The following is a 20,488-nucleotide window of genomic DNA, read 5'->3' on the forward strand; positions in this document are numbered from 1 at the left end:
AGTTCTCTGCTTGTACTTCTCCTACCAGTTTCAAAGTACCCTAAAAGTAGGGTGAATAAGAAGCCATATTTTTATGACATCTTAGAGTTGATCATGTAAGACAGAAATGGAACCTTGTTGAAAACAAAATACACTTTATCTCTTGCTTCACTCTAATAGTCCTGTGAAGGCCAAGTTGACAAATGGCCCAGCTTCCCTCTCAATCATGTTGCCAATAACAACATTGAAATGGTGCTTGGGGCCTTCAGGCTGGACCCCGTCAACAAGACAGGCCTCATGGAGTAAGAGGCAATCTGTCTCGGTCTGTCAGATGCTACAAGATTTCTGATGGCAATGATNACAAGACAGGCCTCATGGAGTAAGAGGCAATCTGTCTCGGTCTGTCAGATGCTACAAGATTTCTGATGGCAATGATGAGAACACTTTCCTCCGCTTGTTTCCATCAGTCTGTGAGGGTAGGAGAGAAGTAACACAGTAGGCTCCCCTGCCAGAAGCCAGAGAAGGAGCTGCAGGCATTAAAGAGTGCAGAACTCTTCTGCCCGCTCGGCCATTTCCTTCTTGTAACAGAATGCTGGAAGGATTATTACGCAGAGCACATCTGTAACAGGCAGGCATGTGGACTCATTTCGTCCACTGAATGGTGCAAGATGCTAAAGGTTGTCTGTGTGACTGTGATGGGCATGCATTCACCCAGGCCCCGAAAATAAGGGAAGTGAGAGAGGAAGTATCATGTCGGACCTTTAGAGGAGTATGTGCAAAGGGAGACTACGGGCCATTCGTGCTAGCATTGCTCTTGAGTGTGTGTGTGTGTGTGTGTGTGTGTGTGTGTGTTTGGGGAGGATAGTTGAGTGCAAATGTGCAAGAGACCAGCAGCAGACCTGAGAACAAGTGTCTCAACATGTCAATCAGGATAATTGGACAGGGACTATGGAAAAGAAGTCAATGCCAAGGCAGGGTGTCAGAGGGAGTCAGAGAAGAGAGCGTGAGACCCAGCTATACCCCACCCTTGCCAGACGCGAGTGAGGACCTTATGCAAGCTATTTTACTTGGTCTTCTCATCTGTGAAGTGAGGATGACAAGACATACTTGCTTCAGAGCATCCTGTGGGGGACTGTTACACCGCATGCCTGCAATGAATGCCCTCTCCCAGCATCCATGCCTGGCCTATCTCCCTCCCCCACTCATGCTAGACTTCACCATGTGATTTGCTTTGACCGATGGGACAGCATCAGCCTGCAGAGGCTGACGCGCATTTGCACACAGGGGCGTGCCCTCTTGGAAGACGGCCACCACCATCCAAGAAACCTAGCATATCTTGCTGGGAAGGCCACGTGCAAGAGAACCGAGATCCCCCACTGGCAGCCCCACCTCATCGCCATATGTGTTGTGAGCACCAGAGAGTCACCTTCTGGGACCATTTTACCCTAGTTGAGCCAGTGGGCAGATGACTGCAGTGCCGTGAGTGACCCCAAACAAAACCAAAGAATAACTGCCCCCCCCCAAATTGAAGAACACTCATCACATTTGCAGAGATGATCCTTTGTCTATTGCACCGTTCAGCAGACGAGATGAGCCCACGTGCTTACCTGGTACACATGCCCTCTTTTTAATCACCCCTTTAGCATTCGATTACAAGGAGCAAATGGCCAAGCAGGCAGAAATTTCTGTGGATGGATCTTTAATCCATCTGTCTCCTTCTCTGGCTTCTGGCAAGGTGGACTGCTGCATTCCTGCACTTACAGCAGAATAAACAGTTGTTGCTTTAAACCACCAAGTTTTAGGATGGTTTGCTATGTAGCAATAGTTCACTGATACGGGCTCTTGTCGGCATTAAATCAGATAACACAAAGCACACAGGACAGCTCCCGACACAGAAAGTGTTCCATGCGTGGTGATCACCTTGCATCAAGTCCAGGTCTAGCCAATCCTACATTTTACCTGTTACCCACCTCCACTGCACCCACCCTTGTTTTCTTTCTTTTTTTTTTTTTAGTGCTTTATAAAATCATTTTCATGTACTAAAGCAAAATAATTAAAAATCAGAGAGTGCTAAGAATCTTCAATTAAAGTCAATAGTCCCTCGTCCTACACTCCCACCCCCAATCCAACCTCTCATTTTAGGAGGCCTGTGTTCCACCCATACCAAAATTAGGCAAATACTGTACATTCACGGATGTAAAAATCCTGAACAAAACACTAGCACGCTGAATCTAGCACTATACACAAAATATATAATACATCATAACCAAGCAAGTTTTATCCCAGGAAGATAAAGTTAGTTCAACCCTTGAAGATCAGTTCACGTAGTTCACCATGTTGGAAGCAAGAGTGCGCTCCCCTAAACTGCCTGCATACAATTCTCCATCTCCAAGTCCGCTTCTGAGAAATGAACTTGAGAAAATATGCTAAGTACTATCGACTTCGGCGAGGACGTGCTGTGATTTGATCTTCGTTCAGAAGGAGTTTTGGCATATCAACATGGGGAAGACCTTCAGGGCCTGAAGGCCAGTCAGGAGGCTGGTGCAGACAAGGGATGCTAAGAGCCCGCAGCAGAGCCGGGCCAGGGAGGACGCAGAGCAGGAGGAGGCGGACATGAGGCGGAGTGGGAGGTAGAACAGACAAGATCTGGAGACTACATGAATGGGGACAAGAGGGAGGACAGGAAGGAGGTTCGGAGCCTGGAGAACTCTGCGAATGGTGATGTTTGTCCCAGGATAGAAAATCCAAAGGAGAAATCAGGTTTGTGCGAGGGGGTAAGATAGCCCTATGAAGTAAGTATGTTTGCTCTCCCTGACCTCTCTGAACCTTTGACTCTTCTTCTGAGAGTGATTCCCCCCCAGGCACACACCTGGTGCAGAGCCCCAGCTCCTCCATCATCTGACCCCTGCTCCTCCCTCCCCGCTCCTTCCCTCTCCTTTCTCCCCCGTCCCCACCCACACTAAGCCTCCTTCTGGACTCAAACCCGGCTGATGTGTTCCCGCCTCAGGGTCTTTGCGCTTAGAAAGCTTTCCTCCATGTTCTTCACATGACTGCCTCTTTCTCCTCACGGAGGCTTCTCCTCATTGTCGCTGGCCACGGAGGCCTTCTCTGGCCTTCCTAGGCTATGACAGCCCCTTCCACCCAGCAGTCAACCTGCAACACGGTACCCGATTTATCTTCCTGATGAGGCTCAGACACACCTTCAACGATCCGATTTGCTTCTGCGGGCAGTGCCCGCTGCTACTGGGAGGGGGCCCCCGGAGCCCCGGGAATCAGCTTTGCTTGCCACTGTTCTCACGCAAGGGAACACTGCCTGACGCATAGTCAGCCCTCGAGAAGTCCGGACGGACTGACTGACGGGTGGCAGAACAGACACGCAGGCCCGGGCCACCACCTGGCGCACAGAGTTTTTGGGCACGCAGGAACTTCAGGGCTCAAACTGGGAAACTCCCAGGCAAACCGAAAAAGTCGTCCCGAGAACTCAAACCCACACCTGCTAATGCTCTGTTCGGTCGGTGCTCCTTCCTCTGGCTCGCCCTTGGGGTTCCAGAACATCTCATGTGAGGTCAGAGGCCTCACGCCTCGCATCAGTGCCAGACACACAGGAGACCAACAACAAATACATGTTAAGTGAATAAATGAACCAATCAATGAATCAATGAATCAATCCGATAAAAGAATGGGTTGGGTCCCTTAAGTAGACGACGCGGGGAATCAGCCCGCGTTAGCGCCTTGCTTTGAACCGTGCAGCCTCACCGCTCGGCAACATCGCGCGGTGAGTCAGCCCATGCATCTCGGCATCCCACGCTGTGAGCAGGAACAAAGTCTCCAGACGGTCAGCTGCCGGAGCCTCCTGTCTCCTCCCCTGGCGGGTCGCGGGGTCTCGGCAGTAAAGCAAAGGCCCATCTTGAAGGAGCTCAGACGGGCTCATGAAGCGGGGCTGGGCAAGACCCAAACCCAAACCCAAAGCCAAACAGAGAATCTGGACAAGGGGCTCAGGTACACTGGAAAGTGTTTGCTCCTTGGGGACTTTTGTTTGTACTCGTTCGAGTCTGAGGACAATGCTATAGTCCTGCACAGAGCGATGGAAAGGGGCGAGAGGCACGAAGGTAGGTTGGGATGCTTCCCCCCCACGCCCGGGCCTGGTGAGGCGCTGTAACACAGGAGAAGGCAGGTGTGTGCATGCCAAGGTAGCACAGGTCTGGGGCTTAACTGGGGAACAAGAAGGGGTGGCAGGGAAAACAGACAGCTCTGGTCATCAGGTCCTGAGCCAAGAGGCAAGGGACAGCACCTTCCTGTGTGGGACACAAAAATACACATTCAAGAGCTCAGAGTCTCTGTAACAAGAGACGGTGAGTGTTCGAGTCCAATAAACCGAGGCTGAATCCCACTTCTGCCATCTAACCCATGTGTCACCTTGGGCCAACTATTTAACCCCTCTAGACCTCAGTCTCCTCATCTGTAAACTGGGATCTCTCGGACGTGCGCTTGGCACGTAATAGGCATTTGTAAACGGGGGCCGTGGTTATGGTCATCGCATGACAGGTTTACATCCCAGGGAAAGCTTCTCGGGCTGAGGATGATGGGTGGTTCTGTCCCTGAAGAAGGAACGATTATTAATCCAGCCATGCTTCACGAGCGGGCTCTGGCATCGTCGCGGCGGGATGGGAGGAAGGAAGCCGGTGGGTGGGGATGCTCTCGACATAGACTGCCTAAGCCCTCCCCGCGCTCCCGTACGAATTCCGGACTCCCATTTAGACTTAACGGACCTGGATTTAACAAGATAGCTATTCTACTTCAAGTACACACCAAATGGCCAGAAATGCAGCGCTCGCGGCGAACGAGGAACGAGAGGGGCCACCTCCGCTCCTTCTCTGGTATAGCTCAAGCACAGCTTTGAATAATTAATTTGCCATTTCGATAATGCACAACGACCGGCCTGTTAAGCCCAGAGGCCTGCATTTATTAAATGCTAACTTAGTGGCAAGCAAACAAAACCTGAGTCAATAGCTGCCTTGCCAGTTATTAAAAGCTCCTGTCCCTGTGGGTTTGTGTGGGAGGCAGACCGCGTGCTGGGGCTGAGGCCCCGAGGAGGAAGGGCAGTGGGGAAGCGGGAACATGCGGGACGCCGCTCGGAGCCTCAGCCTGCACGGGTGGGAGGGCTGGGGTCCCTGCCGGAGCCACCACCCACATTTCCCACCGGCGGTGAACCACCCCTGTGGCAGCTAGCTGGAACACCTGCTTTCCGTTTGGGCCTTCTGGAAGCTATTTCTTGCCCAAAGATGGGGCTTAGAGGCGGAAAGGTGTGTAGAACGTGATGGGGGTCCCAGTGTGAGGCCCTCTCTTCACCACAGGCCAGGGGGAACTGAGGAATACGGTCCTGCGTTGTAGCTGGCTGCCTAGGACGGATGTGAACAGGATGGCTTTTGAAGAGGGAACAATTAGGATGCTTTCAGTGGCACATAAAAGCAGGCCACCTCCAAACAGTTTAGACATTAAGGAATGTCATTCTCACCCAATAGGAAATTCAGAGGTGGACAGGTTTCTCTGTTGGGATTAGACTCGGCTGCATATAAAATACAAACTGCAGTGGCTTATACACAAAAGAGGTTTAAATTCCTCTCAGATGAAAGAAGCCCAGAGAGAAACAGCCAAAAGCTGGTATGGCGGCTCCACAGTCAGCAAGAACCCACACTAGCACATGGTTTCCATCCTCAAGTTAGCTTCGTGGTCACAGAATGGCTGTCACCACTCTATCACGTCCACATTCCAGGAAGCAGGAAGGTAAAGAGGGGCACAGCAAAGGGCCACTTCACACTTTCATTAGCTACCTGCATTGACATAGGGGTCTGGAAAATGTGGTTTTGTATCTGTGTACATGGCTACATCCATCAATATAGATTTTCTGTTGCTAAGGAGGAAGAGTAGAGTGGACACTAGTAAGGCAACTAGCAGTTTCTGCTGCTGGAGGCTTCTAGGATGGGGTCCTGCCCATCAAAGACCCAGGTTCTAGCTTGGCTCTGCCCTCTTGGCCTTGTCCTCAGATTGGTAGAAAGGGCTATGCAGCAGTTCTGAACGTTTCATGCAGACGTGATAATGTGGTGAGGCCAGAAGGGGGCAGGGGTGGGGAGAGCACGTGGAGGCTGGCCTCAAACACCAGCTGGAGCATATTCCAGGTCAGGACCTCGGGCCGCGGACTGAATACCTCCATGCTGAGCTGCTTCTCCTCTGCCATGCCTGCCTTGTAGGGTGCAGTGAGGCTCGAATGAGATCACATACATCAAGTATGTGTGCATATAATTTTCCAGTTTCGTATATATCCCCTGCTCCACACTTGTGAGACACAAGGAATGCCATAGGCCTTAATTTCTCAAATAAACTGAATTCTGCTCAAGCTCCCATTCACCAGATTGGAAGGAATCCCAGTCATCACACTCTTGAGCCTTCCCCTCCCCAGGGTTATCAAGTCCAGAAAGGAGGTTCAGTAAACTGTCCCTTCCAAGCGGGAAGGAGTCCTGAATCACTGTTTCCTATTTCCATTGCTGCTATCCTTCTTCTGCCTTGAATGATTAAAAATAAGACCACTTCTGACAGGGATGGGGCAGGCCCTCCACGCCAGGCCCTCCACATGCTCTATGTAAATGAACTCATTCAATGTCACAGAGCTGCTCTGGGTCCACGGCCCTCCACACGCTGTGCAGTGACACCGTTCCATGTTGCCCCGCGCTCCACTCACCAGCTCCCTGCTCACGCCAGCAGAACCGCTGAAAGAGGTGTCTCCCTGGCGGGCTCACTCCCGCAGAACTGAGCAAAGCCCTGGAGGCCCCTTGTCTAGCCTGCATGACCTTGGTTCTCCATGCACAGTCTTCCCAGCACCTCCCAATCATTCTCCTCCACAGCCCCCCAGCCAATAACCTCAGAGGTGCTGTTCTCGATTAGACTGAGCAACCCACCCTGAGCCGAGTTCACATTTACTGTCCTGCTTCTCAATTTGGAAAATCCACCATCTTCCTTTTGCCACTTTCTTCCTTTTTCTTTTTAAGATTTGTTTATTTGTCAGACAGAGAGAGAGAAAGAGAGAGAGAGCACAAGCAGGGGAAGCAGCAGGCAGAGGGAGAGGGAGAAGCAGGCTCCCCACTGAGCAAGGAGCCCAATGTGAGACTCGATCACAAGACCCTGGGATCGTGACCAGAGCCGAAGGCAGATGCTTAACCGACTGAGCCACCCAGGTGTCCTTCCTTTTGCCATTTTCCTCTTTCAACACCATCCACCACAAACATGGACCACTCCTGCTCCAAGAACCCAAACCAGAACCTGACAGCTCCCTAATACCCCTTCTACCCCTCCCCCATTGTACAGTGGCCCTACAGGTGGTTGACACCACCACCACCCTTATAACTGTGATTGACTCGGGCAGCCTAAGCCGATCAGCATTCCCTAGCCAGTTCCAGCAAAAGGAAGCTCACCCACCCACGTTGGTGAGGGGGATCTTCTTAGTCCACAGAATCAAATGCTAGTCTCTTCTAGAAACACCCTCACACACACCCAAAAATAAGGTCTCACCAGCTCTCTGGGCACCTTTTAGCCCATTCAAATTGCCACAGAAAATTCATTATCACGCCCTGGCTCCCAGCTTTTAATGACACACAAACCCCTCTCCCCCTTCCTTTCCATCTCTACTGCTACCAGCCAAGCTCAGACCCTTCCCATCTTTGTACCTGGCCCACCAGAGCTGCTTCCTAATGGTCACCCAGTGTAATCTGCCTTTTGACAATATAGTGCCATGAACTATGAATCAGTCGCTCTAAAGCATCCCCTCGGTCATTCCAGTCGGCTCGAAAATGCAGGCTGCGTAGAATGCATTTAAGCGCACCAGGAATATATAAAAATATTTTTAAAAGAAAAAGAGGAAAGTTCTTTCTCTTCAAATTCTCTTTCCCCAAGGTTATCGCTGGTAACAGTTAGGTATGTATTCTCCTGGACTCTTTCCTAGGTATACATATATTTTATACTTTTCTCCCCCCAACCAGATAGCTTTACTAACCTGACTACACTGCAAGAGGGACTTGCCCTGAAATCACATAAAAAACCATCCCTATGTGATTCCTTAGGGCCATATTCACTCTAAGTAATGGAAATTTAAATTCAACGGCCCTGCTGTGGGGAGTGTTCTGAAGCCCACAACTCCCATTTTTGTTGCTGTTGTATTTCTGTTGTTTCATTCTCTGCTGGTTTAATTAGTGCACGGTAGCATCTGAAGCAATGTCATTTCTATTCCAGTTATGGCCAGAGGCAGTTAGCATGAAATTCACAATATTTTTAATTCCAATAAAACTATTCAGTCTAACGGTCCTGTGCTGGCAACTTTAGAGGTTAGAACACCCAGCATCGAAAGCTGCAGACAAGGAAAAAAAAGACTTCCAATGGGGGGCAGGGAGGGCTTAGAAAGAGGGCTCTTTAAAGGGCTCTCACGGCCGGGTAGGAGCTCCTGGCAGTTCATGGAACCTTGGTCTCCCAACCATCCCCCGAAAAAGTAGCCTCCAAGGCTTGGCTTAAAATTGTGTTATGAAAATGTTGGCTTGGGGAGAAGATACTGTATCAGAATTCCCAATTTGTTGTAGTTAAGGCTGAGACTACTTTCGGTTCTGCGATGAGTCCCAGGGCAGCCAGTGATGGGTGGCAGAGCCACTGGGCCTGGGGTCCTTCTGAGCTGGCTTTCCAGTGTAGAGAAAGTGGGAGGTCCCAGTGACCTGGGGACACGCTGGCCGAGGTTTCAATCTGGCTCTACCGTTTAAGAACTGGGCCCACTTGAGGGATATACTGAAGCTCTCCGAACCCTGGTTTCCTCGTTTATAAATACGGGTTATAAAACCCACGAAAAAGGGTTTGTGAGGCTATGCGAGTTGCCTGGCACGTAGCCACATGCAACAAATGGTACCTGCCCTTAGTCCATCCGTGGTTTTTAGAGGTGAGACTTCTGCCTTCAAATTAGTAGTTTCTGATGATCTCCCCCCAGTACCACCCCTAGGAAAAGAAAAATCACAAGGAACAGGTGGGTGGCCAGGGAGAGGATTTACTGACACTAGGAAGGACGCTTATGGGGCTAACAGGAGGAGAGGTAGCCAAACCAGGCCCCTGTGGGGCTGCTGTTGCCAGGAGGCATTACAAGGACACAAAGCATTCCTCCAGCCCCTCCTGGACTGGCTGTCCTCCCTGCTTCTCACTTTTTCCTAAAGCTCTCAGGCCCTGGCTGGCCGCCGCTTTCCTGGGAAACACAGATGGTCAGCATAGAAAATGCAGGCTGGATCTGAGCTCGGCCTTATACAACACTGGCTAAATCATCCTGCCTGAGGGCAATGAAACAGTCTGTCTCTCTCTCTCTCTCCTTCTGTCTGTCTCTCTCTCTCTCATACACACACGGAATATACCCTGCATACCTTATACATGCTTCATATACCCTGCTTTCCAACCACCATAAAATAACAGCTACTGATAGAACAAACACAGATGTCCTATTCCTTTTCTTTACCCTAATAATACAGCTCTCAACCCCTCTTCCTAAACTGAGAGGCATCACTACCCAGATCTGTGGAAATTTTGGATCTGCTAACCGCGGCAGTCAAAAAGCCAAGTACTGTTGTTGTTGTGTGGGTGTGTTTGCCACCACGACCAACGCTGATTCAGACCCAAGGCCGATGTGTCACCTGGGATGTGTCTCTAGGCACGTGAATGACAAATCATGCTGCTCGGCGTTGACTTTTATGGGCTCCTCATAAAAGATGCCTAAAAGACATCCTGTCGAGACTGTCCAGCATAACTCTGCTAAATTTTTTTTAATAATTTATATTATGTTAGTCACCATACAGTACATCCCCGGTTTCCGATGTAAAGTTCGATGATTCATTAGTTGTGTATAACACCCAGTGCACCATGCAATACGTGCCCTCCTTACTACCCATCACCAGCTTATCCCATTCCCCCACCCCCTCCCCTCTGAAGCCCTCAGTTTGTTTCTCAGAGTCCATAACTCTACTAAATTAACTGTTAAAGTTTTCTCATTATTATTTGAAAAGTAAGGGTACCTGGGTGGCTCAGTCAGTTAAGCCTCCGACTCTTGGTTTCAGCTGAGGTCATGGTCTCAGGACCCTGGGATGGAGCCCCTGCTCAGCTCCGTGCTCAGGGCTAAGTCTGCTTGTCCCTCTCCTTCTGCTCCTCCTCCCACCCCCCTTGCTCTCACTCTCTTGAATAAATAAAAAATCTTTTAAAAAAATAAATAAATAAGCAATGCAAGGTGATAATTTGTCAAAAGTCAAATAACCCCTAAGTGTTGAGTGGAAGATGGTCCCGCCCGGAAGCACTCCCTTACAGACTACCTGCTCTGTCACGTGGTAAAAGCTGGATGAGCCAATGCAGAAACGTGTGTTCCAAGCCCGACCAATCAGGTTCGCTGCCTCCAGACTGTAAGAGCTTGAATGGGCAGCGCCGGGGACTGAGTCGTCTTACACCTGCGCTGCCGGTAGAAGGTCCTCCTGCTAACCTACCAGCGCTCCTTAGCTCTGGCGCTTTCCAATCCCCAATTTCCAGTTCTTCCACCGGTGACCTATTCCAATGTCCTTCCACCAAATCCCACTTTTGCTTCTTGACGTAGCCAGTCCGTTTCCATTGCTTGCCACCCACGGCCTCTCACCTGATTCAAGTGTAGCAGATAAAGATTTCACAATCACACAAGACGGGGAGTACCAAGATGCCCCGTTCTGTATTCTTCTCTATCTGATCCTAAGTTTTAACTTGACCCTCCATGCATACCCATCAATACTAACGCAGCATGCTTCCTCCAAGTACTCTAGGACACATAAAGTAAAAAGTCAAATTGCCACACACACCGTCTTGAGGAGTAACACTACGTACAGCTTATATGTATCCTCCCAGCCACGTCTCTATGCGGCGGGGGGTGTGGTCTATAATACTGACTGAACGCCTACGATGTGCCAGAAACCATATCGGGACTTTCCACCTACTCTGTGTTATTCCCATAATCTCATTTAATTCTCACAGTACCCCCGTGAGGGAAGAATTAATATCCCATTTTACAAATAAGAAAACCAATGCAGAGGACTTCTATGTCGCCGAGTTCCCTCACTGAACCTAAGGGGCATGCAGAGCCGTCAGCACCCCTAACTCAAGGATCCTCTCAGTGGGACAACATGGCACGGTCAAGCCCCCTGTTTACGTCTGTTGGCTTGGTTTTGCCCTGTGTAAGCAAGGGTATCGTACATGAGAGCAGAGAACCAAGACAAAGCTTTTTGTTTCTTACTATTTCCTCTTTACCAATTATGGGTTGTTTTACACTTTCCCTCCCCGCTTCAAAAAAAGTCACTTAGAAAATAATCCAGTGAGGGGCACCTGGGTGGCTCAGTCGGTTAAGCATCTGCCTTTGGCTCAGGTCATCATCCTAGGGTCCTGGGATCGAGCCCCGTGTTGGGCTCCCTGCTCAGCAGGCAGAGAGTCTGCTTCCCCTCTCCCTCTACCCCTCCTCCCCACTCGTGCACATGTGCTCGCTCGCTCTCTGTCTCTCTCTCAAATAAATAAATATTCAAAAAGAAAATAATCCAGTCATTAGTGATTAGCTCCACTTTCTCTCTCTGCCTTCCCTCGATTAAAGCCCCTATTTATCCTCTGGTTATTTAACCAATAAAAACAGGCAAGCAAAGAGGAATATTTCAAAATAATCCTGCTCTTTCCCCCCGACCCTTCTGATTGTTCTTTCCCTCCTCCTTCCTGTGACAGATGCCAGCAGGAGAGATAGAAAGCACATATAATGGGAGAGGAGCTTCTAGATATTCTAGCTCTTTAGGAATCCTCCATGTTTTTTTCTGTCCACCTTACTGGAGTTTTAGTGGACACTGGAACATACATGTAACATGAATGTGTAATCATGTGGAAAGCCAGGATGGTGACAGAGTCTGCAGGTGTGAACAGAACTGGGCAAAGAGGGACGGCCCTGGGAAAGCTCTGATGTGGAAGTCAGGTAAAGCATGCTCTAGTTCCAGGTCTGCCAGGAACTAGCTGTTTGCCTTGTGTTCATCACACAACCCTCTGAAGCTCAACTTTCTCCTCCATCAAAGAAGAACAGTCACCCACACCTGCCCCCCATCCCCCCCAGCAGGTTGTCGTAAAAATCCACCGGACGGGCATGGAGAGTGCCCAGCAAAACTGCAAGGACCTATATAAATATATCACCACCATTAATCCTCAGCCTTTCTACTGCTATTCCTTAGGCCCATATTATCCCTAAAATGCAGCCATTCTTTAAACTCAGGCAGGCAAGAAATGGCCTCTGAGGTTTCTTGCTTCTTTTTTCCCTCAGCGGAGATGAAAAGGAACCAGAGATATTCAAGTGTGAGTCTCAGTGTCTGGTGTGTAACAAACGTGCCCGGCCCCACAGAGGCACCTGTCCTGCTTCCCTGTGGCCGTCTCAGAGTTGGCTCCTGGGAGGGGAGGACCGGAGAAGAAATTACAGTGGGCATTCTTGCGTGAACTGCTCAGGCTATTCTGGTCCTGAGACAGCAGTGGTACGGTCCCCGGGACTCTTCGGTCAGCCCACTTCTTTTCTAGCCATTCTTGCCCCACCTGTTAAAATATCAAGTGCATGGAGCTTTCCAGCCTGCACTGTCTCCCAGTGGATGGGCTCCATTGTGCAGCCAAGGAGAGCTACCGGTGAGCGCCTGCTTCAAACGAGCTTGGAGAAAGACTATGTGTCAGTACCGAGGAAGAGACGAGTCCCTAGTCAGGGGCCCCTTTGCTAACACACCAGGGTTTTTCTCAGCCCCAGGAGGCCATGTGCCATTTTAGCGAACATAACTTTGCTTTCTTGGCAGACCAGGATTGGAATTAGTCTTCTGTCATTTAGCAGGAGTCTCCTGAGCCAAGTGTTACTTGCCAGAATGCTCCAGTTTTCCCATAGGTGAAAGGGGGGAAAACAATTCCGGGACAGGATAGGATGGGTCTTCAAGCTTTAGTGCATAGAAAGCTCTCAGCACCCTGCCTTACACATGGGAAGTAGCCTGGAGATGTTGTGTCCACCAGCATCCCTTTCCCAGTTTGATCGCCAGAGAAACCTTGACAGTCTGAAACCTGAGGTCCTGAGAAAGCCTGAATGCAGGAGTGGCCCTGGGTTACATGAAACTCGGGGGAAATCTGCCTGTTTCTCCACAAAGAACACAGGAGGAGAGACAGGAGGGGAAGGACAGCCAGACGGACGACGGCCTTGCACAGCGATGTGACACCCTCCACTCCCAGTCTGGGGAGCCCCGCAGATCTTCAGCAAAGTCACTACACTCGTACGTTTGGTACAAGTACGTCCGGTGGGGGGTGGGGGGTAATTAAGACACTGAAGTTCGCAGCATGTCATTGTGTGCTGGAGCCAAGGCAACAAACAGGGAAGCAGATGCAGAGGACAAGCGTGAGGAACAGAGCCCCGGGGACCCTCAGAAATAGAGGGAGAGTCTCTGCACCCTTCCAAGCCGTGGAATGGGAATCTGGATAGAGACGAACTGAACTTCGAAAGAGCACGGCAGGGTCAACCAACAAGAGGGTTACACCATCGCTGTCATCCTCATCATCTCCATCGCCATCACCTGTCATCGATCATCTGCCTAGGGGATGCAGAAAACTGGTTTTAGGCAATTCCAGCTGGGACTCAGGAAGCTGGCACATTCCTAACCAGGGCTGCGTTGCTGAAGAGTGTGTAGCCGGCTTCCCCCCATCTCACTGTTGAAATGTGAAGGTACGTCTCTGTTCACTGGTCCCCGCCAGCCACCAGCCAGTGTCTGTTAGCTACCCCTTCCGGCCCCTTTTCAGTTCCACAGTGATGACTTCTCCCGGGGCTGCAAGTCCCTGGCTGTCCCGCTCAGGCTGCTCCCCATTCTGAGGACACTCCCGTCTGCACTGCAGTGAGCCCCCAGTTATGAATTACTTACCTGCTGGCCATCATTTCAATGTAAATGGATTTTAAAAAGCAGCGAAGGAATATATTTTCATTTGGAGTTAAGGCATCCATTTTTTATTGGAGTTTGAGTCTGGTCTGGACGAGACGGCAGAAGAATGGCTCCAAGGCTAATATAGCTAATGATTATGATGGAGATCCCAGCAGCCGGCAATACCACACCGGCAGCCACCTCTATCCCGGCTTCGCTGCTTGCCTGACGTTTTTCTTTTTTTTTTTCACAGCCCCTTCCATTAACACCCGCTGCATATGATGGAACCATTATGATAATATCTCCTCTCTCAGAAACCTCGATTGGTCTTGACACATTATCAACCTAAGAGCTCATCCACTGCACACGAAGCCCTATTTATAATAACCCTTGGCAGAAGCCACCCAAATAAAGCCTGGTGCTTACGGGCCACCTTTCATCTGAGAAAATCAGAAAGCTTTACAAGCTTAATTAAGCTTCAGCATCTAGCTGACTGATGAGACGGGGCCCAAGCAAGCGAAGGAGCCGGAGCCGCATGGCTAATTGCGCGCTGGCTGAAGCTCTGGGTGGCGACGGACAAAGAAATCAGCAAAGCCAGCCAGCGGCACCTCCTTTCGTGGGAAATGTTTGTTGACTGAATGTCTTCAGGCTGGGTGGAAACAGCCATAAGTGAGTGAGGAAGGGGCCCTGGAGAATCTCTGACCTGGCGCTTCTCAATCTAGGGAGGGGGCCTATGCATTGTTTCTTGTATCCAAAGCGGATTAAGCTAATCCCACATATTCAAGTGCCTTTAAGGATGAGGAAATTGAGCTCCTGAAAGATATGGTAATCTACCCATGGGCTCCTGGCTGCTGAGCTCCCCTGTGGTTCCCTCTGCTCGCCTGAATGCCCTTCTCCCCCAAAGCCTGACCTGCAAACACCTCCCCCCTCCCTTGCCCTTCAAGACTCAGCTTCACATCTGCGCCCTTGGTGGAGCCTTCCTGGCTTTCCCTGGTGGAATTTGCTGCACGCTCCCCCGTGCTTTCACGTGGTTTATGTTTCCGTAATAGCTGGAGCACTTACTCAAGGCTTCGTGCGCGTTTCATCCACACAATCACGTTATGAGGCAGGTACAGTTATCGCCTCCACTTTTCAGACGAGTTAACAGGCCCAGAGAGGTTAAGTGACTTTCCCAAGATGGCACAGTTAGTAAGTGCAAGACATGGACGGGGCTGCACGGCTCATGTCCCTCAAGGCATCACCATGCCGCCTGCCCAGGAGCACCCTTGTGATGGGAGAGATCTACTCGCGTGTTTGCCTCCACTCTGGCGTGTAAACTCTGCTGTGAGAGCTGCAGCGTCTAGGAATCTTTTGGCTGCAGACAAAAAGCCCAACTCAGAGGGTGTTCAACCACGTGGCAAGCCTGGAGGAAGGGTGCCTTCAGAGTTGATTTGAGGGCTTGGTGCCACTACCCGGGACCCAGGCTCCCTCCATCTTTCTCCTCTGCCCCCATCAATGTGTCCACTTAGCTCCCCTTGTAGTTATGCAGTGACTATCCCAAGTCGAAGACCTCAAGTCTGGATCTGAACCATGGAGGAAAGGGGCCGTATCTTTTCTGTGGCTTTTGGGCACAGTGTGGATATCTTTTCCAGAAACCCCCCTGGGGACTCCAGGTCTCACTGGCCAGAATGGTGTCATAAGCCTATGCCTAAACTGAACACGGGCAAGGGGACTGAGAGCACCACGACTGGCTTAGCAAAATCAGGGTCCAGCCTCGCTTCCAGCACCAGGTGCCGGAAGGAGGATGAGGAGCTGCCAGAAAGAAGGAAGGGAAGAGAAAGCTGAAGAGAAGACAACCCACCACAGCTCCCGACGCGGCGTCAAGGACAAGAGAAAAGCAGTTGCCCCGTCACTTACTGCCCAGTTCCTGGCCTTCTGCATGTGAACAAAAATGGCAGTTGAACTACGTTACAGCAAAAAAAAGAAAACTCACGTCCCTAAGTGCCCAGCCCGGAATTTTTACCACCATACCCTGTAATTGGAGCATGATGCATTATGACTGAGCTGCGTGTCGGCAACGGCTTTCAAATTTGCTAAATTAATTCACGAATGCTCTAACCTTTAGATTCTAGCTTCTAACAGCAGTGGCTATAGGAACCTTTTTCAAAAGCAGGTCAAAAGAGAGCTATGTGGAATAAAGAGGTTCATAAAAATGTTAGTCTCACCATAAATTACAGGTTTCTGTCAACCCTGGCTTTCTTTCCAGAAACACAGTGAAACAGAGTGTATTCTTAAAAGTGAGACTCATTCAGGCAGGCAGACTAGTTGCAAAGCCGATCACATTTCCTGACCCCCTTCTAGCTATTGTGTAGGACTTACCTGGAACAAGCTGTGTATATACCTGCCCCTGACAGCCGGGTATGAGAGAACGGGATCAGTTAAGTAATTCTTGAGCTCAGGATCTAATAGAGACATACCAAGAAAAGGAGAATGATCCCCGAGCAGGAAAATAATGTACCCTAGGGGGACCAAGAGTGGGGAGGAGAGAGACCCAAATAAGAAAACTATGGCCCAGAGAAGTTGGAAAGCTGCCCGGGGTCACACAGCTAGTTGTCTCATGCATGGAATTACACAAATACTGTAAATGTGAACTCTTGGTCTTTTAAGCACTGTAAATATAGGGACTAATTTAATTCTCACAATAAGCTACAAGGTTACTATTAATTAGTATGAATCATCAGATGTTACCTAATTGTTACCATCAGTATTAGCAACACCTGTAAGACTATTATAACCGCATTTCACACCGGAGTGCACTGAGGCACAGAGAGGCCGAGTAACTTATTCAAGGTTGCACACCTGGGAAGTTTTAAACCCAGACAATTTGGTTTGAGGGTTTGTTCTCCTAACCATTTCACTTAGTAGCAACCCCAGAGAACATTTCAAAGCAAAATTTAATCTGAGTTGTGTCTACTTTGGCTAAATGCAATAATTTTTTATATCTGACATTTTCCCAGTTTTGTTTTGTTTTATTTTTTTGCAAGGGGTTTGTCCTCCATCATTCTGGAACCTCAGCCTGGCCGTTTACTTGCTATACGACCTCGGGCCAGTCACTGGTTAACCTTCAGTGTTCCCATCTGTAAAGTGGGGACATTCCTATTTGTTGCAGACGTGTGTGCCAGAGAAAGCAGATAACGCCCTATGCCAAGCCCATAATAAGCACTCAGTCAGTGTGCTACCAGCACTGTAGTGATTATTAATGTCTCGCTAGCACTTCCTAACAACTGTGTGAGGTAGGCAGGATTTATTGTCCTCATTCCTCAGATGTGGAAACCTAAACTCATAGAAGGGAAATAACCCGCCAGAAAGGAAACAGCCAGAATGTGGAAATGCCAGACTTGGGAAATGTTCCAACTCCGAGCCTCCTGCCCTGTTCCCAACCCTCAACGCCACCCCCACCCTCTTTCCCAGGAGGCACTGTTAAATGAGCCAGATCATTCTTCCAACAGGACTATGGAAAAATTTGAAGCAATTGGAAGTTGAGGCTCAGGGAGAAGCTCAGAGGAATATTAAGAAAGTTCTCAAGGTGAAAATAGGTTACTAGGTAGGGACAGATAAGCGGCACCTTCCCTCATCCTAAAGCCACTACCAGAGGGGCAGAAGGGCCAGGGCCAGGGGTTGGACATCGTGATGAACAGTGGCGCCACAGCGGCTTGGCCATGAGTGGGGGAGGGGAGTGTCACCAGGGTGGGAGGTTAAGGCAAGTGGGGATGTTGTCATCTTACAGGTAAAACACAGGAGTGTGTTTAATGTTTTAACACTGTCTAAAATAATCAAATACCACTTTAAAATGGCATTCCACTCGGAGTTTGTTTTTTGGTTTTGGTTTTAGTCCTTTGGTGCCTTTCTGAACTTCGGTGCACTTGCTCAAGCTTCTATTAGTGCGGCCCATTGTGATACACGGTGCTTTGGGTCCTGTGGCTGCAGGCAAAGCGTTAGGATAAGGTCAGTCCATCTTCCAAGAGGTAAGATCTTAGCTGACTTCTGTAAGACCCAGTTTCTTCATCAATACCAGGAACATGATGGAAAGATTCCGGGATTTGGAATGTCTGGGTTGGAGGCCAGCTCTCCTAGAATGAAAGTCATGTGCCTCCTCTTCCTACATTATGTGGAGCCTTTGCTGATATTTTTTTTCCCTTTAAAATGAAAGTTCTTTTTCTTTTTAAGATTTTTATTTATTTATTTGTCAGAGAAAGGGAGAGAGAGAGAGAAAGCAAAGTGGGGGAGTGGCAGGCAGAGGGAGAAGCAGGCTCCCCACTGAGCAGGGAGCCCTATGCGGGACTCGATCCTAGGACGCTGGGATCATGACCTACGCAGAAGGCAGACGCTTAACCAACTGAGCCACCCAGGTGTCCCGAAGATGAAAGTTCTTATTTTGTATCTTTTAGTAGTAAGTTGGGTTTTTTTTTTAAATCAATACATGCCACTTGAAGAAACTCAATCTCATTAACATTCCAATGATTTATTCGGCAAATTGTTATTGAACACCCACTAAGTGCCAGGCACTGTGCTAGGCAGCCCAGAAAAAACAGACAAGAGGGACTCCTCAGACAATGACAATGAACTATCCCTTATAGTTCTTTACGCTGTTGTTAACAGCTAAAGAGAGAGAGACACCAACTACTTTCGATTTCCCCATAGCACCTAGGACATGTCACCGGCTGTGGTAGCCATGTCATAGGCTCAGAATTTAGCTGAAATAATGAATCATCCTCTTAACCACGTATACACATTTCTCTAATCAGATGATATTCCACTTATTCCCACAAGGTGGCGCTCTTGCTTACGGTTTACCCAGGCTGAAAGCGCTGCATTCAAAAAAAAAAAAAATCTCAGAAGGTAAACCAAAATATAAAAAATCAAATTCAACTTATTGAGCATCTATTTAGTGTAATATACTATGTTAAGCGGTAAGAGAAATAAAAAGTTAAGAAATATTAGTCCCTGCCCTCTAGGTTAACATAGAGGGCGAGCAGCTTACACAGAGCAGGAACAATACCTTTTAATGAATTACTATGTTTTGATGCCTCCATATGGGAGCCATAGTGACCACAGCATCAGATAAGATCTATAAAAAGGCATGATAGAGCTGTGTGGTATGGAACAGATTCAACAAAGACTCCACACTTCAGCCAATATGGAACACTTGAGGGTATACAGGGTCAGCGCTAGAAGGCTCCAGATGTGGTCTTTTGATGCCTCCGTTCAGCCACAAACATTAGGGTGTCTGCCCTGTAACTCTAAACATTCATTCTTTGGAGAATAAAATATAATCAGTGCCAGCTGATGAGCTAATGAAGTTGAAAACCCCCATGTGCACCTGATGGTGGATAAAGAGAAAAGAAACACATGTAAGAAAGTAGATTTCTAACTCCTGCCTCCAGGAGGCGGAGTCCCTCTCCACCCCCAATCTTGCGTCTTACCTGGGAATCTTGGTTTGGATCTGGGACACACTCCTGCAGAGAGGAAAGGGGGGAAGCCAATTCTTATCCAAGAGCCTTCTTGGTGGCTTGAACCCACAGGTGGCCGGAAGAGTGTGGTTTGTTTTGTCATTGTTTGGGGTTTTTTTCTCCTCCACTCTCCCCCCCCCCCAACGATTTGTTTTTCCCTGAAACCATTAAACTAGCAAGTCAAATGTAATATCGGGAATTTTTTTTTTCATTTGAATTGAAAATCACATTTGGAGAATAAAGTGACTAGCTAAATGACAGTGAGTTAAAAAAAATGAAAATGCTGGCAACTTGATAAAAAATAATGAGCTTTCCTGATGGAGGGAAAAGCAGGTGGCATGCTGCCAGAAGGTCCGAGTTTGAATTTTATTTAGTGTGTGTACTTGCTAAGCCCAGCATATTGCGCAAGTCTTTTCCGCCTCAGTTTCCTCCTGAACAAAATTATATTATTTCTTTGGAGAGAAGTCTCTGACACCTCTCCTTCCGGCACTAGGTCGGATCCTGGGTTACAATGTTCTCATAGCAACCTGAACCTCTCCCTGGAACGTCAGCTCCAGGAGCACGAGGAGAATCTGTGGGTTTTACTGCCCAGAGACCAGCTTCGTAGAATGGATGAACGAATGGCTGGGAGCTGGCCTAGGGGCTCTATTACTTGCACAGAGAGATTTAATTCCCCGTGAGTCCCTCGAGAAAGACAGAACCACCAACCTCAAAGCGCACACGCCTGCAGTGACCTGCGGTGGTAGGCGCGCTCGAAAAGGGGGTGTCGGTTCAAAGTTGTTTGCTACAGATGGTTCCTCTAACCGGGCTGGAGTCACATCCTCTGTGGCTCGGAGAGCTTCCCGTGGATTTGCATAAGGCAGGGTGAATCACACCGTCGGAAATCGAGAAGGCCAAGGGACCCCGCCCCAACCCTCGCCAGGCGGCGCCCGGAGAGCCGCAGGGGTCACTCTGAACTTTGCAGGAGGCCAGGCGCTGCCCCGGCGCTGGGGACCCGGCAACCACTCCGACCCCCGCCGGGGCCAGAGGCGCGTCCCTCCCTCT

At 49.3% G+C, this 20,488-nt stretch overlaps 1 protein-coding gene across 1 annotated transcript in view; it reads left to right on the forward strand.

Moving 5' to 3' along the window:
- The first annotated feature begins 4,561 nt into the window (after window positions 1-4,561).
- Window positions 4,562-20,488, forward strand: part of FJX1 (four-jointed box kinase 1) — a 17,834-nt gene continuing 1,907 nt past the window's right edge. Inside the window, exons 1-2 of the mRNA XM_034644804.1 lie at window positions 4,562-4,661; window positions 7,339-7,457. Of these exons, the coding sequence (XP_034500695.1) occupies window positions 4,562-4,661; window positions 7,339-7,457 (219 nt within the window). The remainder of the gene's footprint in view (window positions 4,662-7,338; window positions 7,458-20,488) is intronic.

The sequence above is a fragment of the Ailuropoda melanoleuca genome, chromosome 16 (genome assembly GCF_002007445.2).
Source record: "Ailuropoda melanoleuca isolate Jingjing chromosome 16, ASM200744v2, whole genome shotgun sequence".
Classification (NCBI taxonomy): Eukaryota; Metazoa; Chordata; class Mammalia; order Carnivora; family Ursidae; genus Ailuropoda; species Ailuropoda melanoleuca.